Source organism: Mus musculus, chromosome 9, assembly GCF_000001635.26.
Source record: "Mus musculus strain C57BL/6J chromosome 9, GRCm38.p6 C57BL/6J".
Classification (NCBI taxonomy): domain Eukaryota; kingdom Metazoa; phylum Chordata; class Mammalia; order Rodentia; family Muridae; genus Mus; species Mus musculus.
In genome coordinates, this window is record NC_000075.6 from 60,848,726 (window position 1) to 60,868,875 (window position 20,150).

Sequence of the window (20,150 nt, forward strand, 5' to 3'; positions counted from 1 at the left end):
AAGCCTGAGTGAGCTCTTGGTGTCTTTAGAATCTGAGATCAAAGAGTGGCAGGCTAACCCGAACTATTCACTTACGTGGTAATTTTTCCATCCTTTGTGAAGGAATGTGAACAATAAGGAACAAGAATTCGAGGGAAGTGAATCACATAACTCAGTGTATTAAAAATAAACAATGAAGGCTTGACCTTCCTGTTGATGTGAGCTGGGGGCCAGAGCTGTCTGCGGCCTAGAGCAGGCGTGAGACAGGGGAGAGCACGGGCTCATGTGTTTGTGTCTCCATACAGATGACTCTCACAGCATGAGGGCAGTGTCATGAGTTTTTATCCAGCAGCCACGGGCTCGTGCTAGCCACTTGGCTGCATGAAGCCTCTGGCCGATGTGTGCAGCCTGTGTTGATCTTAGAACTGGTTTGTTCTCGGATTCATTTTACCTCTTGCTGGGAAGAAAAAAAAAAGAAGCCCGAACAATACCATCTTTTCAGTACTCCCGGCTATTGTAAGGGGCATATGTTTCCTGCTGGGTGAATACTGTTCGGTTCACAGTTATGTGGCATTATTATATTTGTTTCACGTCAAAATATTTAGTGTATTGTCTGAGCGTCTTTACTTTCTTTGATAAGTGGAATATTTTAAGATTAAATAACAGCTGTTCACTCGAATGTGGATCTTGAATTTTAAAACAAAGCCTTCCCACATCACCCCGTCGCTCTGTCTCAACAGTACAACTGTCCCACTGAGCATGTGGACCTTCAAGGAAGAACTGCCCTTCATGATGCAGGTGAGCCGAGACTCCCTCCCGGACAGGATGGTTTCTGAATACATCGAATCCCTGAAAGTAATTTTAAGGGTTTAGTATTAAATGGTGGATAAAAAATAGCAACAAATTTGTATGCTTAAAATTGAAATTTACTAATTGCAGCCGAAGAAGATTCATTCAGGGGTGGGTGAGATGTCTCAGCAATTGAGAGAGCTTGCTGTTCATCCAGAGGACCCGAGTTCAATTCCTTACACCTATGTTAGGTGGCTAACAAACAGCTCCAGGGGATCTGATGGCCTCGTCTGGCCTCCATGGGGACTGCATGCATGTGCACACCGTTTCCCCACCCTACACACGTGCCCACATAATTAAAAGTAAAGTAGAACTTAAGCCTTGAAAGAAAAGATTTATTCAGTGACTATTTACAGGCCGGCCAGTTTGGTAGCTAGGTAAGAGGTAAGGAGGAAGAACGCGGATTCCTGTTGGCCAGGAGTGCAAAGTGAATGAATAATTGTGCAGTTCTGCCGAGCTCCTCTTCTGTGCTAGGCTGAGGGAGAAGGGTGTGGAGTTGGGCAGCTTGTGGAGTGTAGTATTTAGGCTGCCCCTGTCAGCAGGTGTTCACTGTCACTGTCCCTTTGTGTCTCCAAGCCATGGCAGACTGTCCTTCCAGCATCCAGCTGCTCTGTGACCACGGGGCCTCCGTGAATGCCAAAGATATAGTAAGTCGGGTTGTTTCCTCTCCTTTCAACTGACATGTCGTGACACTCGCTTCCTGGAAGACTCCTGCCTTCATGTCCGTTTGTCTTTCTTGTCGCTTAGGACGGGCGGACACCACTTGTTCTGGCGACTCAGATGTGCAGGCCGACAATTTGTCAGTTGCTGATAGACAGAGGGGCAGATGTCAATTCCAGAGACAAACAAAACAGGTGAATCTTTTGTGGTGGTTCCTTGTAGCAGCTGCAGGTCTGTGACGCTGTTGCTAGGACATGGTCCTCCCACCTAGCTCTCTTCCAAGGAATGCTGGGTGTCACTGGACTTGTATTGGGCTCCCTTCCCTACCATCCTTCCCCACTCTATCCCTCCGACCTCCCAACACTAGGTAGGAGGGAAGGGGGGTTGATGTTATTCAAATACTTTCTGCTGATTAGGGTCATGGAGTTCCTTGGGGGTAAGTCCAGTCTTTATCATCAGGAGATTGCCAACCAGCAAACAGCAATGGTGCAGTGGTAGCAGGGGGAGCAGCCGCATTTCTGTGCCCTCTCAAGAGTCCCCAGAATTCCAAACATCAACTATATGCACCTGGCAGAATCACGACCCTGTCAGAGCAGGACACAAGTCAGAGTCAGCTGCTGTGGACAATCTGAAGCAGCCCCATATCCCACACCTAGGATGAAAACAAAAACATAACATAACTGCCTTTTTATTTTTTTATTTTAAAGATTTATTTATTTTATGTGAGTACACTATAGCTGTACAGATGGTTGTGAGCCTTCATGTGGTTGTTGGGAATTGAATTTTTAGGACCTCTGCTCACTCTGGTCAGCCCTGCTCACTCTGGTCAGCCCCGCTCACTCAGTCCCTGCTCACTCCGGCCCAAAGATTTATTTATCTATTATTATACATAAGTACACTGCAGTTGTGTTCAGACGCACCAGAAGAGGGCATCAGATCTCATCACAGGGGTTGTGAGCCACCATGTGGTTGCTGGGATTTGAACTCAGGAACTTCGGAAGATCAGTTAGTGCTCTTACCCGTTGAGCCATCTCACCAGCCCCCATAACTGCCTTTTAAAAGAAACCAAAATTCTCACTACTCTAGGGCCCATATTTGGGTCAGAAACCTAAGAAAACAGGAATCCTACCCTGGCTATTTAAAACTTTCTAAGGGTTTTTAATGTTATAGGCACACTTAAAGACACTTTAGAAAATATCTACAGTTTGTTTCTTTACATGAGAGTATATCTTGAGATCAAAGTAGCTCTTAGGTATCCTGGAGTTTGACAGTGGAACCATTTTGGGTTTTCCTTGGGGATTCCCCTTAGGCTGCCAGCGCTCAGTAATGCTGCCTCCAGGCCCGAGTTCACTCTGTGCCTTAAATGCTTGTTCTGGTTTTCTTCCTGCGGCTGGGTTAGAACACTCTGACCAAAAGCAGCTTAGGAGAGGAAGGGATGGGTTTATTTTAGTTTACAGAGCACTATTGAGGGAACCCAGGCCAAAGACTCAAGCAAGAACTTGAAGCAGACACCACAGAGGAGCTCTGCTTGCTGGCTGACTCTCAGGCGCATGCTCAGCTAGTTTTTATATACAGTCCAAACTCATCTGCTTAGGCATGGAGCTGCCCACTGTGGGCCAGGACCTCCTACGTTAATTAACAATCAAGAAAATCCCCCACGGTGTGCCTGCAGGCTAGTCTGGTCTAGATATTCCCTCTTCTCAAATGATTCTAAGCTGGTTCAGGTGTCAATCAAAACTAGCCAGGACAGAGTCTCTTCATTGATATTTCCTTCTGTATTTAATGCTATTTCAGTTGACATGGTCTGGTAATTTCTATCTATAATTGTCTCATTTCTTGATCAATTATGTCACAATGCTTACTTACACAAAAACTATAATTTTGGTTATTTCCTATTGACATATAACTGGAAAGTATTCCCTCAATTGTTTTATTTGTTATAATATTTTAGCCAGAATTTCTGAGCATTTATAATTACTAACATATGCCCATTTACTTTAATTTTATTCTTTTTAATGTACATCGTACTGTTTGTAACTCACTGGAAGTAGACAGATACAATAAAGTAGTATTTAGGTATCAGAGTTTTTAGCTTGAGTTTTTATTATGCAGATATTTCTTTTTGAATTGTTTTCTAAAATTCTTTTGGCCTATATTCCTTAAACACAGTGCTATGTTACATAAGGCTATCTTCATACAAGCACATGTTGTATATTGATCATATTCTGCCATTGCTCTGTGCCCTCTCCACTCTGTTACGCCCCCTTTATTTCAGAGAAGGAAATTCTTAAGTAAGGCACCAGTGGTTGAGGGATTGCGGCATCTTTGCGTTATCCTGGTTACGTAGCTAGCACGTGCCCAATTCCAGGCATGACTAAGAAGATTCGGTTTTGAAGTTAAACTTAGGATTAAAGAAGGGTGGCCACGCAGACCCCATTATAATGTTTGATATTTCTATCGACCTTACATGTTTCAAAGCACTTTGCTTTCACCGGAAATTCACTCTCAAAGTGAGGAGAGTTGGTCATATTTGTATAAGCTTGTAGCAGATGGTTTGGGAAATATAATTTTTGACACTTTTTAAGTTTTTCTTCTTGTTATATCTGTAGCATTTTTTTAAATCTAGTAAGAAAATTTTTATTAGTTTATGTATAGATGTTTATGATAGCAACTACAGAGGGGTGTGGCTACAGAAGAGAGCATGCATAGAAAAACAAGACAAGGATAGCCAGTGTTCACAATTGAAACAGGAGTCAGACATTGGATGAGTTTCTTTAGTGGCAATGGGGTAAGTCGCTTGATTGGATATGGGGTAAGTCGCTTGATTGGATATGGGGTCAGTCACGTTAGTGGGTATAGAAGCAGACACTTCAGTGGATATAGGATTAGTCACTTCATTAGGTGTGGCATCAGTTGCTTTAGTAGATGGAGGGTAAGTCACATTAGTAGTTATAGGATCAGTCAGTTTAGTAGATATAGGCTCAGTAATGTTATTAGCTATGGAGGGAGTCACTCATTAGATTAGTTCACCCACTTTCAGAGATGCAGGATCTGTCGGTATTTCTTCGGGTGTCTGTTCCCTCAGTGGTAAGGGTAGACATGACAAGACTTTCTAGGATTCTCCTGACTGAGTTGGGAACTTAGTTGTACTGCCACTGTTCTTTGTAGACATAAGTCTGAGATGCTCATGTGGAAGGAAACAGGATAGATTCATGATAGTGTGGGTAAACTTCTGAAAGGCCTGCCTACGAGGAAGCAAGGGTCTTTCATCCTACCTCCTATGCTTTACTTATTTATTGGCTTGCTTATTTATTTACTTATTCATTTATTTATTTAGGGTTGGGTCTCATGGATCCCAGGCTGGCCTCACAGTTGCCATGATGCTAAGGATGACCTTGGTCTTTTGATCATCAGGCCCTTATCTCATGGGTGCTGAGATCAGAGGCACATACAACCCTGCCTGCAGGGTACGGGGGATCAAACTCAGGGCCTTGTGCATGCTAGGCAAGCACTGTGAACTGAGCTGTGTCCCCAGCCCAGCAAGACTCCTTTAAACAGGACATCAAGAGCAGAATCTGACTTCCTCCACTGGGGGAGGGATTTGTAGGGAAAGTTTGTGGGAATTTGGTTAGTTCACTGAAGTGTTTGAACATTTGGGTTTTGAGCTGACAATTGTAGTTGGGGAAGATTTTTGCAGCCAGTTATAAGGTCATTGAAGAACTGGAACAAACTAGGTTGACTTAGTGATTGACATAGTTAAAGACGTGGTGTGCATGCTTGTAAGCCTAGCACTGGGGCCAGGGCAGTGAGAACAGGGCGCAAGATCACTCTCTGCTACACAATGAGTTCGAAGCTGGGAAATAGCAACAAAAAGAAGTTAGATTTCTCTCTCTGCAACTAAACACAGAGCAACAGGGTTTTTGTTTGTTTTAGAAATGGGATGAGTTAAAGATACAAAAAGATGAAGTAACATCTGAATCTGTAGGAAATGTAACTTCTCGAGGTGTCATCTGCTCTTTAAAGGGGAGGCTTTCCTAACAGGGTATTTCTGGAATATTCCTTGGAGTTTCCACAAGGTCTTGGTTTTTCTGTCTGCTCTCAGGACAGCTCTGATGCTGGGCTGCGAGTACGGTTGCAGAGATGCCGTAGAAGTCCTCGTGAAAAATGGTGCCGACCTGACCTTGCTGGATGCCCTTGGCCACGACAGTTCTTACTACGCTAGAATTGGTGACAACCTGGACATCCTGAACCTACTGAAGACGGCGTCAGAAAACACCAACAAAGGTGGCGGTGGGTTTCTATGAAGGACATGTTTTTAAATGTTTGCAAGTTTTAGTTTTAATTCTGTGTGTCTATGTGCTGGTTTGTGGAGTAGGTACTGTGGAGGCCAGAAGAAGGCCTGGGATCCCTAGAGCCAGAGCAGCTGTGAGCTGCCCTGCGGAGGCTGGGGCTGAACTCCTGTGTCAAGGTAGCTGAGCTACAGTCTGACTCCTCAGGGCTCCTCTGATCACTGCGGCCTAACTCTAGCTGAGGAAGAAGAGGCAACAGGGATGTCCTACTAATACTGCAATGGACACATAAAAACTGCCCATGCTAATGTTAGTAAGGAGGAGTGAGGTGATCGGATTTACACTTACCAAGTTTTTGATTTCTTTGTTTTGAGACAAGGTCTTAGTGTGCAGTCCTGGCCATCCTGGAACTCAGTAGACTAGAGTGGCCCCACAGAGATCCTAAGGTTGTTTTGGGTTTGTTTTTATATATATTTTATAAAAATATATAGTATATATATTTTTAAATTATGTGTATATTTGTGTCTGGGAGTTGGTGCCGTTGCCTGCTGAGACCAGATGAGGGCGTCAGATTCCCCTGGAGCTAGAGTGACAGGCAGTCGTGGGCCATCAGAATGGATGCCAGGAACTGAACTTGAGTCCTCTGCAGGAGCAGTCGATGCTCTTGACCACTGAGCTACCTTTTTAGCCTTAGGCTGTCAAAAAAAAAAGTTTTAAAGAAGGTATTAGTGTATTTAAAATATTCATCTGGCACGTGCCAAACGCCTGTGCCAGGTATGTGCCTGACTCTCCAGGAAGAGCTGGGAACTATAGAACAGCTCAGTAAAGTTAGCTGCTCGCTCTCTCTGGGGAGCGTCTGTTAGCATTTTGAAGTCTGCCCCTTCTAGTCTGTTCCGTACCTGTAAGGAAACATGTCAGCCACCCTCACTCTGAGCTGGACCTTAGCTGTGTCATATGATGCATTTGCAAGGCTGTTCCTGCATAAATTTTGATGGTAGCGTAATTCTTATTGAAACACACAATCTCATTTATTTAAACAAAGCAACTTTAAGTAGGTGGTGTTTAAGTTATTTAGGTTTCTACTGATGTGTGTGTATTTTTACATATTTTATAATCACCTAGATTAGTCCGTAGGGAGAGGAGAGATGGCTCAGCAGTTGAGAGCACATGCTGCTCTTCCACAAGATCTGGGTTCAGTTCTCAGCACTCAAGTTGGGTGGCTTCTACCGGCCTGTGACTTCAGCTGCGCAGGGTCTGCTGACCTCTGTGGGTACTGTACGCATGAATCCCCCAACATGCTCATAAAGAAAAAAATAAAGCAAATCTTTAAAAACATCATTCCCTTCCATTTGAATTACTCAATTACAGGAGATGCATATTTAAGTTTGTGCATAACCTGATAATTTACCTTTCTGTTTATATGAATATCATCATTTTAAAAAATCTTCACGATTTTGATAGGTAAAACAGACTATCTCACTATCATTTTAAACGTAAGTTTTGAGAATAAAGGAAAAAGTAGCAATCGGTAAAGGAAAACTGGATGTGCGTCTCAGTTGGGGAATGCCTGTCTGCCTATGTTACCCTGACGGCATAGCTGGGGAAGCCTCCCGAGGTTGCCCTGAAGGTGCGGTTGGGGAAGCCTTCTGCCTAGGTCATGCTGCTGTCTAACGGGCCTTCTCTTTACATCCCTAGGGCGAGAACTTTGGAGGAAAGGACCGCCTTTGCAGCAGGTGTGCCTTTACTTACATTTTTAAAAACTGCTTAACTGTACCATTTAAGTCATGTCTTTAGAATTGGCCAGTGGTTACACGTGGTGTGTTTTGAGTTTAACCACTGTTGTCTGCCCTCAGATAGTCAGTGCCCACAAGGTATGTGTTCAGGGCATGAGGTCTTGTTAATCATACCGCGCTTTGCAGCTTGAGGCAAGGGGCTTTGGCTCCTACTTTCCAGGAAGAAGTCACATCCTGACGAGGGCCTTGAACATCCCCCTCGTCCTGTACGAGAGGCGGACCTTACGAGGTTCTTCAAGGCACTTTGGCCTTAAAACCAGAGCTGATTATACTGTTAGAGAAGATTCTTCCAATGAAATAAGAAATGAAGGGGAAAAGTGGGTTTGTTTTTGTGTTTAGAGGCAAGAGTCTTGCTGTGTAGTCCAGGCTGACCCTGGTCTTGCTGTCCTCCTGTCTCAGCGATAATAGGTGTGTGCCAGCACACCCTCCTGAACACAGTTCAAAACTGATTATATATTGTGATTTCAACACCACTGTTAATGTCTTATTTCTTTTTCTTATTTCTTTTCTAGATGTGTTTAATTGGGGGGGAGGCTTGACTAATTAAAAAAATATCACAGTCCATAAAGCACTTTAGTCGGTACTAATTCTAACAACTCTCGTTGTGACCCGCCTCCCTTTGCATCCCGGTTTGAGTGAAACTCTTACACTGTCTTCTCATCTCTCCGAGTCTGGCTCCTAAGCCTGAGCCAGCAGTCTCCCCCCTCTGCTGGCTGCTCCCTTCCCGGCTCCCCACTCGGCTCTAGTCGGGGAGTCCGGCCACCTCCCAGCTCTGAGGAGGAAGGAACAGGTACTTTCCCAGCATCTCCCTCTCATCGCACTGTCCGCCCTGTCACACCATCTGAAGGCCGCGGCGCGCCTGCCATTCGCTCCATCAGATCGTAGCACGCGTTCATGCATGGGTCTTGTCTGTTGCTGATGCTTCTGTCTGGAGCAACTGCTTCCAGTCTTCCCTGTTGACCAGATAAACTAAAGAGCAGAGTTCTGGAATATACATGTATTTAAAGTAAAGCATTATTGATTGTCAGTATGGAAATGGAACTTTGCTTCCTGATGTAAGGATTATCTCAGTGAATGCAAGGAATCAATATTTTGCTGGGAACTGAAGACAAAATGGCTCCAATTCCCATGTTTCTCTGATTTATTGAACATATATAGAGAGATCAATTGTAGATTGGATTTGTTTTTTGCTGTGTGTCTAGTGTCAGAGAGCCCAAATGTAGTAGACAAAGGCAGGCTGGCCTTTGTTCAATAGGGGATTTGTTGAACACCTGTAGGGTGCCAGTTGCCATTTTAAGTGCTGAGGGATGTGTGGTGTGCTGAGTCCCTGCCCTCCTGCAGCGCTCTGGTTAGTAACAGTGAAAGACATGGTATTATGGCAGATCTGTGATAAAAGGCTGCACAAGAGGGATAATGATGCCGAGAGCACATGCTGTGAGAGGAGCCTTCCTGAGGGAGGGCGTGCCAAGGCCAGTGTGACAGCAGTAAGTGTAAGGAGGCCAGAGCCAGGTTAAGAAGGGCTTGGTGTGTCCAGGACTTTAGATGTATCTCATCACAGGACTGCTGACTAGCAAAGACAGGATGAAAGTCCCCATTCTGTATGTGGCGGTGCCACAGGAAGCCAGCGGTGCCTGGAAGGTTCCCCTGAGCCTTAATGGGATAGAACTGATGTAGTTAATATGTTTCAGGCTGGCAGGATGAGAGTAGACAGTGTGAGGGAGGGAAGAAGGAAGAGAGTCGAATGGAATGATCTGAGAGCTGTCAGATGCCACCTGGTGACCAAAGCCGGGAAAACAGTGCAGAGCAGATGATGGTTGCAGGACTCTGTAATGGAGCCCTGCCTTCTAATGCTGCATCCAGACCCACTCAAATGATGCTCTAAAGCTTGATTAAATAAACCTCATATAACATAGAAAAAAACAGACCCTCGGAGAGTTAAATCAGCAGCTTTAAGAAATAAAAACAACTCAAGAACAGAGAAATCGCTTTCTGGATTAGCTTTTGTGCAGACTTAAAGATAGGTGTGCATGAGCACTAAGGGAGAGTGGTGGTCCCCACTGCTGCGTTGTGGTTTTGTTAAAGCTAAGCTGGAATAGAGTTGCAGCAGCAGCAGCGGCAGGTGTATAACGGCAGAGGCGTACCCAGCTTAGCTCTGCGGAGCTCTCTGTGCAGATGCAGCCGAACCCCAGTCTGTCTCTTTCCTCACTGGCTTCTGGAGCTTCTGCTCCAGCCATGTTCGGAGAAGCCCATACTGTCTGTCAAACTTAGTATGATCCTCCCCCCTCCCCCAACTGCCACCACCAGTGTTTTTAAATGGGTTTGTTCTTTCGGTGGTGGGTGGCAACTTATAGAATGCCTTTTTGTTTTGTGTTTCTCGTACATTTTTTTTTCAGTTTTAAACATTTGTGACTTTAGTTAAGAGGTTTAAAATTCCGATTTACTTAATGCCTGTATTGCTCATGCCGTCCATTTGGCAGTTTTAAATGGAAACACTGCCACCTTGTGGTGAGGATGGGGAAGTGTAACATTGAATGAAAGCCACCTATGGGTGAAATACCTTAGTGATTCTCAACCTGGGGATGGAATGACCCCCTTTCAGGGGTCACCTAAAACCATCAGAAAACACATATATTTACATTATGATTCATAACAGTAGCAAAATTAGAGTTATGAAGTAGCAACAAAAGTAATTTTATGATTGGGGTGGGCTACCACAACATGAGAAACTCTACATGTTAAAGGGCCTCGGCATCAGGAAAATTGAGAACCACTAGATTAAGAGAAAGTGTACTTTCCTGTCACCTTGTACATCCTAACCACCGTTTTCTTCATGTTTTACAAAAGCGGAATTTGTCACACACTCAGGACGAAGGAAGCGTGAAGTCAACTCAGAGGGAACAGAGGGAACCCCACAGCTTTCAGGTAATGAGAGAAGCAAGCGTCTGCTTCCTGCCCGGCAAACCACACAGTCTGAGGCTCAGCTCACACGGGTGCCTGCTGCCAAATGTGGTGACCTGACTTCACTCCCTGGGTCCCACAGAGCGGAAGGAGAAGGCCTACCTTCTGCACACACACACACACACACACACACACACACACACACACACATTAAATGAATTAAATAAACAAATGCTTGTAATTCAAGAGGAAAAATGATTTGGATGTTGCTTACAGTGAGAAGAAGAGAGTATGCAGATTAGCAGGTGAGACTGTGGGGACCCTAAGGAAAACTCTCATGGTCTGCGGCTGGCTTTGCACCAGTCCCTTCCTTAGGAATTGACTTTTCTTATGAATCTTATATAAGTAAGTCCAATAATACTTAAATAAGTATATATGTGTGATATAATATACTATTACCATATAAACCACACATTTATGTTTACTCTAGAAAATTATAGTGCTTACAGTGAGAGCCACTAATGCTAAGGAGATAAAGCCCAAACTTAAGGTAGTATTTGTTTTGATTAAGAAAAATAATTTCACTGAGCTAACTGCACTTTCACGTCATATTGGCTAAAGTTATCGGAAGGAATTACTACATGGGTTATAGTGTAGAAAGAACTTTAATTGGTGTCCTTGATTGAACAACCTTCAGACTAAATGAACGATACTTTCAGTCTGACAGGACAAGAGTGTTTGGTTTGGGTTTTTACTTAGTGGTATAGCGTTAAGAAAGTAGACTATTGCTGGATGAGGTGGTTCGTGACTGTATTCCCAGCATTTGAGAGGTGGGGGCACAAAGGTGGTCACGAGTTCAAGGCTAGCCTGGGCTACTGAGAGATACTCTATCTCAAAAAATGGGCTTGGGGAGCAGGGGTGGAGAGACAGCTCAGTGGTTAAGAGCACACACTGCTTTTTCAAGAAACCTGAGTTTGGTTTCCAACAGGTATGAAAGGTGGCTCACAGCCTACTGTGCCTCCAGCTCTGGGGGATCCAGCACCCTCTTCTGGGCTCGGGGTGTGAGTGCACACACATACACACACACTCCCCTAAAAATAAAACCTAAACCATGTAAACTGAACCCTTATATGGGATATGGTAGTGCTCTGTCTAGCCGGCATGTGAGGATCGGTTATGGAGAGGAACTGGAGTGCCCTCCTAAGTGTGGGAACTCTTAGGCAAAGGCTAAGAGCGCACACCCATCTGCTACGGTGTCTTCAGAAGTCGCCTGCATTTTTCCCTTATCACAATGACAATTATGTGTTCTTGTTTTGCTTGTATTTACCAGCTATTACAGCAGTGATTTAATGTTGGTTTTCAGATTTCTCAATCATGTGAGAGCTGTTGAGACTATCACATGTGAATGAGGGGTGTGGCTTGTGGCAGGGCATGTTCAGGGCCCTGAGCTTGAAACCCAGCATTGCCAACAAAGCAAAATGCACAGAAAACTTTTAAAAAAGATTTATAGTTATTTTAGTGTGTGTGTGTGTGTGTGTGTGTGTGTGTGTGTATGCACACCTATGTGCGTGCATATGAAGGCAGGCACCTCTAGACCAGAAGATCTCAGATCCCCTGGAGCTAGAGTTACAGGTGGTATCTGCCCAACATGGGTGCCAGGAACCAAATTCAGGTCCTCTGCAAGAACAGGAAGCACCCAACTGTGAGGCCATCTCCCCAAACCCCACAACCCCCCTTTCCTATCACGTATTCTTTAAAGTGTTCTCTAGATACACATCTGCATGTGGTAGAGATGTGCTTTCAACGTCTCCCTGTGTTATTGCTCTGTTGTGTTGATTCATTTTCTTTATTATTAAAGGATCTAGAGATTGAAAATGAAGATTTAAGAGAGAAGTTGAGGAAGATTCAGCAAGAACAAAGAATCCTCCTGGATAAAGTCAATGGCTTACAGTTACAGCTGAATGAGGTAAATAGTCTGAATTAAGAAGAAAATCCAAAAGCTGTGTTACCATGGTAACAGTCATCTGCAGTCAGTCATCGCCTGCAGCTCTTCTCTTTGCATCAAGATACTAAAGGAGGCGGGCGCACTTGGGTCATGGCCCGTAATGGGTTCTGTAATCCTATAGGAACCACAAACTTTGATGGTTGTCTGTGCGTGTACATATATGCACATATATTATGTATATACACATTAGCATTGGACAGTTGACAGGCTGACAGTGGTCATGTAGAAGAGAGGACAGATCACCGCGGTACTTCTGAGGGGCCTTCTTGTGGGAGATTCTGCTTCACAGAGCTTTGAGGGAAAGACAGGTGGAGTGAGGAGGTCATCTAGGGGCACTGCTCCAAGCAGAGTCCCAGAAGCAGTGACATGTGGCGCATCCTCTGGCACGTGCGCCTGATGGGTGTTTCAGCAGTCAAGATTATGTGCTACTCTTGCAGAAGGCTCAGTATTCATGCCCAGACGCTCACAGCCTGCTACTCCAGCTCCAGGGGATCTAATACCCTCCTCTGATCCCCACAGGCACCCGCACTCATGGGCACATCTGCTTACACATAAATACACATAATCAAAATAAAGTAAAATCCCTTTTCAAATGCACGTGTAAGAAATATCCTTAAGTCATTGAGGAAGGGGGAAATTCTTGTAGTCCAGTTTAGCAGAGTCTCTCTTTGAGTGCACATCTTATCCAGGATGAGTTGTCATGGTGACATCTCAAGTGATCTTTGTGTTCATGAGGAAGAGGTACGCTACGGTTGTCTTTTCGATGCTACCTTCTTTAATCTTGTAGCCTGAGCTAGGCTCAATAGTGTCATCTTGCAGTGAGGTCACTTTGGGACACACAGGTGTACAGCTCCTGACTTGTTCACTCACTGTTGAACTGAGGAAAACCCAAAGTGTCAGCTACCCTAGGAGAGCCTCAGCTACCCCAAGAGAGCCTCAGCTACCCCAGGAGAGCCTCAGCTACCCCAGGAGAGCCTCAGCTACCCCAGGAGAGCCTCAGCTACCCCAGGAAAGCCTCAGCTACCCCAAGAGAGCCTCAGCTACCCTAGGAGAGCCTCAGCTACCCTAGGAGAGCCTCAGCTACCGTAGGAGAGCCTCAGCTACCCCAAGAGAGCCTCAGCTACCCCAGGAGAGCCTCAGCTACCCCAAGAGAGCCTCAGCTACCCCAAGAGACCCTCAGCTACCCTAGGAGAGCCTCAGCTACCCTAGGAGAGCCTCAGCTACCCTAGGAGAGCCTCAGCTACCCTAGGAGAGCCTCAGCTACCGTAGGAGAGCCTCAGCTACCCCAAGAGAGCCTCAGCTACTCCAGGAGAGCCTCAGCTACCCCAAGAGAGCCTCAGCTACCCCAAGAGAGCCTCAGCTACCCTAGGAGAGCCTCAGCTACCCTAGGAGAGCCTCAGCTACCCTAGGAGAGCCTCAGCTACCCCAGGAGAGCCTCAGCTACCCTAGGAGAGCCTCAGCTACCCCAGGAGAGCCTCAGCTACCCTAGGAGAGCCTCAGCTACCCCAGGAGAGCCTCAGCTACCCCAGGAGAGCCTCAGCTACCCCAGGAGAGCCTCAGCTATCCTAGGAGAGCCTCAGCTACCCTAGGAGAGCCTCAGCTACCCTAGGAGAGCCTCAGCTACCCTAGGAGAGCCCCAGCCCCAGGATATGGATACCAAGCATACATTGGAGAAACACAGAAGCAATGGATTGTGCAGGGAAAGGAAATCCAAAAAGAAAACTCTCCACTGTCCACTGTTAGCATTATCCATTAGACAAGAGGATGTTTTATGTAGGAATTAAAAATAGGATGTTTAAAGAGGGAACATTCTGATTCCAAAAATAAAACTGGAGACGTGTCCCATAACCTCTACAAAGGTAGGGACTTGGTGAGTGTGGAGAACAGGAGGCAGAGCGTGGGAGAGCTCAGCCTCTGAGCTGATAGGCATCCCACAAAGAGAGCAGAGCGAGGAAGCCAGCACTCGGACTGAAGATTGTTGACGAAGGCGGGTGAGTCTGGAGACGCGTGATTCAAACATCAAGCTGCTCCTGCAGCTCACAGGACAGACGTGGTACCCAGAGACGGGTTTCCTCACACCCTTGTCCCAGTTTTAAGGACACACCCCACTCCTTTCCAAGCTGTTTCCCAGGTTTATGCTCACTAAGGTAAACGTTCAAGAATTAAAACGTGTTTCTTCTTCTTAACCTTAGGAAGTAATGGTCGCAGATGATCTGGAAAGCGAGGTAGGCTGCCACGTTTTATTTTAAAACTTGTGTGTGTCTTGTAAATAGAGACTGGGACTGAAGTGGAGACTCAGGTCCTCACTGAGAAGGGCAGAAGCACATGTTCCTATTTCAAAGCAGATGTTTACCGCATCTCAGGCACAGGGTCAGCTTACTCTATTTCCCTCCCATTTCAGAGAGAAAAGCTGAAGTCCCTTTTGGCGGCTAAAGAAAAGCAACACGAAGAAAGCTTAAGAACCATCGAGGCCCTGAAAAACAGATTTAAATATTTTGAGGTACAAAGAAGTTTAAATTATTTTCTTTTAGTCTCTGTCTTCACAGTGAATAGCGGGAAGGGGCCTGGTGTCGGAATTGAACTTGAATTATGAATTCACTCTTTATTTAATGTGCCTAAATGTGTTCCCTAACTGCATGCCCCTCGTAGGCTAGGTGAGAACATCTCAGCCGGTGGTGGCGTGTAGGTGACATTTAGTTCCTTTCCAGACTCTCTTCCTGAAGCTGCTCCCTTGTCTTGTACTTTTTCAAAACCTTACATGCTGTTCTATCCTGTGAACTTGTAGCGGAGTGACTCTAAAAATGGGGAAACGCCATGTAAGTGATCAGGGACGCCCCAGGCTCTCGGGCAGGGCTCTGCCGGGCAGGCTTCTCTCTCAAACTGTTGATCTGGTTTGTGACTGGACAGATGTGCACATGTGGAAGGTCATGCACAGGTAATATTGGGGTACTTCAGTACATTTTAAAATTTAAAGCAAAATAGTGTTTTAGATCTAGGAGTGCCTTCGAAAGGTTATTTAGAAGCCCAGCTTTATAAGCTTCAGAGTAAGTTGAGGGTCTAAGGATGTTTCCCTCGGCATCCTTGTTCACGGTCCTGGATGACGTTTTAGTCATGGTTGTGAAGTCTATCAGTAGGCAATGTTTTCACACTCAAGCTGCTCAGCACGGCATGCAGTGACACACGGGATCCCCAGATGAAGGCTTCCTTTTTATCTGTACTTAAAGGGCTGTGGGACAGAGATTTACCCAGTAAGGGGCTCACACATTCTGCAAATGAGTCATTTAAAACTCTCAATAGGCTATGATAAACTATAGAAAAGTAACTAGTATTTCATATCTCAAAACCAGCATGCAGGTTTTCTAAACCATGTATTCATGTGTATGTATGTTCTGCTTGCATGCATGTCTGTGCATCACCACCTACTTTTAACTTTTTATTTAAAAGCATAAATATAACAGTTAAGAGCACTCATTGCTCTTCCAGAAGGTTAGGTTTGATTCCCAGTACCCACGCGGCAGCTCACAACTGTGTGTAACTCCACTTCCAGGAAATGCAGTGCCCCTCAGTGGCCTTCATGGACCCAAAGTAGGTGGTATGATCTTAGCAGGGGGCGCACGCGACGAAGACTTCCATCTCCTTAGCACTGTGTGGCATTGCTTCTTCCCGCAGTGGGTGTGACCATGACCCATGTCCTGTTTAGTCACTTTCCTGTCAAGACAGTGGGGACATTTCCCTTCGTCAGTACGTATTTATTGTGATGAATTCTTATACAAGCAATTTTTTTTTAAGCAAAAAGAAACTTCCAGGCCCTACCTATGTGTACTTAATGAAATTAGTCACATAAAGCCAATATAAATCATTTAATCTCAGCACTCCCTATCCATGTTCCTGAGCTCTGCATCCATAAATTAAAAGATAGTAAATAAAAAATATTGGGAAATGTCTCTACTGAACATGTGAGATGTGTTTCGTATTGTCATTTTCCCCAAAATAATCCCATACACTATTTGTGCAGCATTTCCCTGTGCTGGACATTATAAATAATCTGATCAGTTAAAGTCTGTGGGCGGATGTACACAGTTCTGCACTGCGTCCTGGGAGCGGTCTGAGTGTCTACGTCTTGACACCCATGGACACACAGAGCTGACCTGAGTGTTCACAGCATTCTGATGAACTGAGTGTAAACGAATTTTTTTATTTATCTTGTTCAGATTTGGGCGAAACCTGGGGACTTTAGAATGAGGCTAGTTTATGCTGTAATTGAGAAATTAAGAAAAGACAAGAAAACCAAGTTAAGTTTTTAACTCCTGTATGTATTGTGTCCGCCCCACACCCCCACATGCACATGTAAGTCCATAAATGATTACAGACTCTAGTATTAAAAGCCATGTAGAACGAACGCTTACACACGCTTAGCCCTGCCTTTGGGGCACTGCATTTAGCGGAGGCGAGTTAGTTTAGTTGTGAAATGCTGGGGGATACTAATTTAGGGGCTGGTTTGCCGTGTTCTCCTAGGCTGGAGGTTGGTGTTGAGCTGTTGAAGCTGACTCCGGCTGACCCTTGACTTATTATATATATTTCCAACTCTGCAGGAGTCTTTGGACACCCGCACTGGGAAAAGGGACAGTCCAAGTGTGTTTTAGCCCTGGGCATCTGAGGTGTCTCTCTGCTCTTTTCCCTCACCGCTGTTCTGCCTTGTGTAGGCCTCTGCCTTGGTTTAATTTGGCAACAACAATATCAGCACCTCAACAGCTTGCATCTCTACAGCTTGAAACAATGGATTGCAATCCCCCAGAGCTAGTCCCTGCTGTGGGCTTTCCAGTTCCAGGAAATCCAATTCCATTGCCTTGCCTGTGGCCACTTCCTTCCTCCCCTCCCAGGCACAGCAGGAGCAGAAGGGCGGCAGCAAGGTGCTCCGGCCTTTTGCAGCTCATTCTTCTTGTGTTCAGAGCAGTGCGGTGCAGCACTTGGCTGAGCTTGTCAGAGTGCTTAGAGAAGTGCTGGGTCCAGCTGACCCTGTGGGCAGCACTCTGTCCTTTGTAGGCCAGAGGAGCAAGGCATGTGACAGGCTGTTTCCAAGCATGGGATCCTTTAGAACTGAAACAGGTAGAGCATTTGACAAACCGCAGACACCTAAAAGGTTTTAATTCTCACTTCTGATTTCAGAGTGATCACCCAGGACCCGGAAGTTACCCGAGTAACCGTAAGTATGAACGCATGCATGGGGTTTTGTTACAGTTGAGAGTTCAGGACAGATGGGGATGGCTGTGTCTGTAGGCTGAACCTCCCTGTACACACAGCCTGGCTGCAGGTTACACCCCAGCACACGGAGGGGAGGCTCAGAGGAGCACTGTGGCCCCTGGTGAAATGTGGTAGGCACAGAGGCCCTGCATGCAGTGCCCATGGAAGCCAGAAGAAAGCTTTGGAGTCTCTAGAGATGACATTCAGACATTTGTGAGCAGGTTTAGGGGTGCTGGGAATTGAACCTGGATCCTTTGAAAGAGCAGCTGGTTCTCTTAACCACTGTGCCAACTCTCTGACTTACTTTTTTCCCCCAATGGAAACAAATACAGTTTTCTGATGGAGAGTGTGGGTGGAGAGTGATCTTAGTGTGGGTAAATGTTTCACATGTTTATAAGCAATTATTTATTTGTTACTATAGGATTACCCATAACTCATCTCCTCTATTGTCTTATTCTCTGGTTTGATACAATTTCCCTGGAGAACCTATCTTTTTGTTTCTCTATTAAGATCAACAGTAATGTTTAACCTGTAACTTTGACTTATTATATATATTTTACTGTAATTATGTAGCCTATAAAGTATATATTTTATTTTAAAATGTGTGTCTCTGTGTGGATAAGTATTCCCACAGAGGCAAGAAGAGAGCATCAGGCCCCTGGCGCTGGAGTTACAGGCAGTTGTGAGCTACTTGATGTGGGTGTTGGGAATTGAACTCACGAAGAAATAACAAATGCTCCTGACCACTGAGCCGTCTCCAGCCCAGCCTTATGTATTTCCAAAAGCCAACCTTAGTACCTGTTGTTCAGCCGACTGTAGGGACTTTCCTTTCACTGAAAAAGGAAAAATACGCCTACGTTAGAACAAGAAAAGGTTCATATTGTACGGCTTTTATTTTGATTATATAATAAAGGACAAATTATACCTACTGTAGCCTACACTAGGCCAACTTGGACATGAATATGTAAATATCATTTATTGGTTTTAATTAGGAAAAGAAGACATGCTGCATAAACAAGGTCAAATGTACACGACAGAGCCACAGGTAAGACGTTTGTTACTTAACTTAAAAACCTGTCTAAAGGGGCCAGATGTGGTGGCGCTTGCCTTTGCAGGTGGATTTCTGTGAGTTCAAGGCCAACCTAGTGTACATAGGAAGTTCCAGGCCAGCCCAGAACATAGTGAGACCCTGTCTAAAAAGAAAAACAAAACATTTTCTAAAAGAAAACATTTGGGTCTGTCTAAAAAGGAGAAACCTTCATATAACTACTAAGTATGTTATCATTGAGTAAGGTTTTCACAGTCCAAGCTGGGTTTGTTTGGTTTTTTTTTAGTTTAATACAAGTACATGCTGCTATTTCTAGGGTGACACCACTGTTTGTGGTGTCTTAAACAAGAGGTTGGCATTTCTGCCCGACCTCTTTGATTTCCAACTTCCTCATAGAATGTTAGCTCTTCTCATGTAGCTCATGTAGAAGGACACAGGTGTGAATCATTCAAAAATAGTTCAGGCATTGAAACATATTTTTTTTTTTTGCAATTAAATATCCTTTGTTTTGAAAATAAAATTTCTAAGAGGTAGAATGTTGGCTAATTTTCGTACCTGTTTACCCAGCATGCATGGAGCCCTGGCTCCCATCCCCAGCACGGCAGAAACCTGGTATGCTGGCAGATGTCTGTGAGGTCAGCACTTGGGTGGTGGGGGCAGGCAAAGCAGAAGTCCGAGGTCATCTTCAGATGCAGAGATTTCTGAAGCTAGCCTCAGCTGCTGAGACTAAGAAAAGAGTAATAATGAAAGCGTATAGATGCAGATCCCCAAGTCTGTAGTGGGGAGAGTGGTCAGAGCGTTTGGGAAGACTGGATAAAAAACTGATTGTAATACGTGTAATGGCTTGGAGGTGTGACTCTGTCAAATTGGCAAATTATACTAGTGTTAGTGCAAAGATAATTGAACAATTGAGAGCTGGTCTAGAGGCAGGCTAAGGCTTGGAACATATTCTATGTTGGCAATTTCTTTCTCTTGATTCAGAGCAAGGTAGTTTTAATTTACCCAAATAGCTTAAAACAAAACAAATAAATTTGGCCCATTGAATAATAGGATGTCTCCATAGCCCATTGAACTTATCGATGAATTAATACTTATATAAAAAACATTGTCGCTGGATGGGAAAGTAAAAATAGTTATATCAAGTCTTTCATGACTGCATGCCCTGATAGCTGAGCTATCGCTGTCAGAAGTTTAATTATACTTCTCTTCTGTCAGCATTAATTAATCGTGGGAACAAGGTATCCATCGAGTTTTATATTATGTGCTAAGATTTCTATTTATCTTCCTGCTAGAAGGGAAATGTATGTCTTTTTTGTTAGTTGATTGACATTTCCCTGACAGTTCTCATACAGGCGGGCTTATTTTGGTGGAATTTTTAAAATTTAAAG

General features: G+C 44.7%; 1 protein-coding gene and 1 long non-coding RNA gene across 8 annotated transcripts in view; one reads left to right on the plus strand and one right to left on the minus strand.

Annotated features, from left to right (window-relative positions):
• Uaca (uveal autoantigen with coiled-coil domains and ankyrin repeats) overlaps positions 1–20,150 on the plus strand; it is an 87,226-nt gene that overhangs the window by 55,520 nt on the left and 11,556 nt on the right. For 4 of the 7 annotated variants that reach the window (XM_017313609.1, NM_028283.3, XM_006511483.4 and 1 more), the window contains 11 exons: positions 720–777; positions 1,405–1,475; positions 1,576–1,682; positions 5,591–5,778; positions 7,473–7,510; positions 10,415–10,492; positions 12,327–12,434; positions 14,666–14,698; positions 14,875–14,973; positions 17,640–17,676; positions 18,707–18,759. In XM_017313609.1, the coding sequence (XP_017169098.1) occupies positions 720–777; positions 1,405–1,475; positions 1,576–1,682; positions 5,591–5,778; positions 7,473–7,510; positions 10,415–10,492; positions 12,327–12,434; positions 14,666–14,698; positions 14,875–14,973; positions 17,640–17,676; positions 18,707–18,759 (870 nt within the window). The remainder of the gene's footprint in view (positions 1–719; positions 778–1,404; positions 1,476–1,575; positions 1,683–5,590; positions 5,779–7,472; positions 7,511–10,414; positions 10,493–12,326; positions 12,435–14,665; positions 14,699–14,874; positions 14,974–17,639; positions 17,677–18,706; positions 18,760–20,150) is intronic. The other 3 variants (NM_001357407.1, NM_001357408.1, XM_030244634.1) reach the window with 1 other exon arrangement.
• Positions 15,958–19,703, minus strand: Gm33643. Its single transcript, XR_379504.3, has 3 exons — positions 19,318–19,703; positions 18,513–18,547; positions 15,958–16,181 (listed from the first exon to the last, which is right to left on the minus strand). It is a non-coding gene; the product is annotated as a predicted gene, 33643 (long non-coding RNA).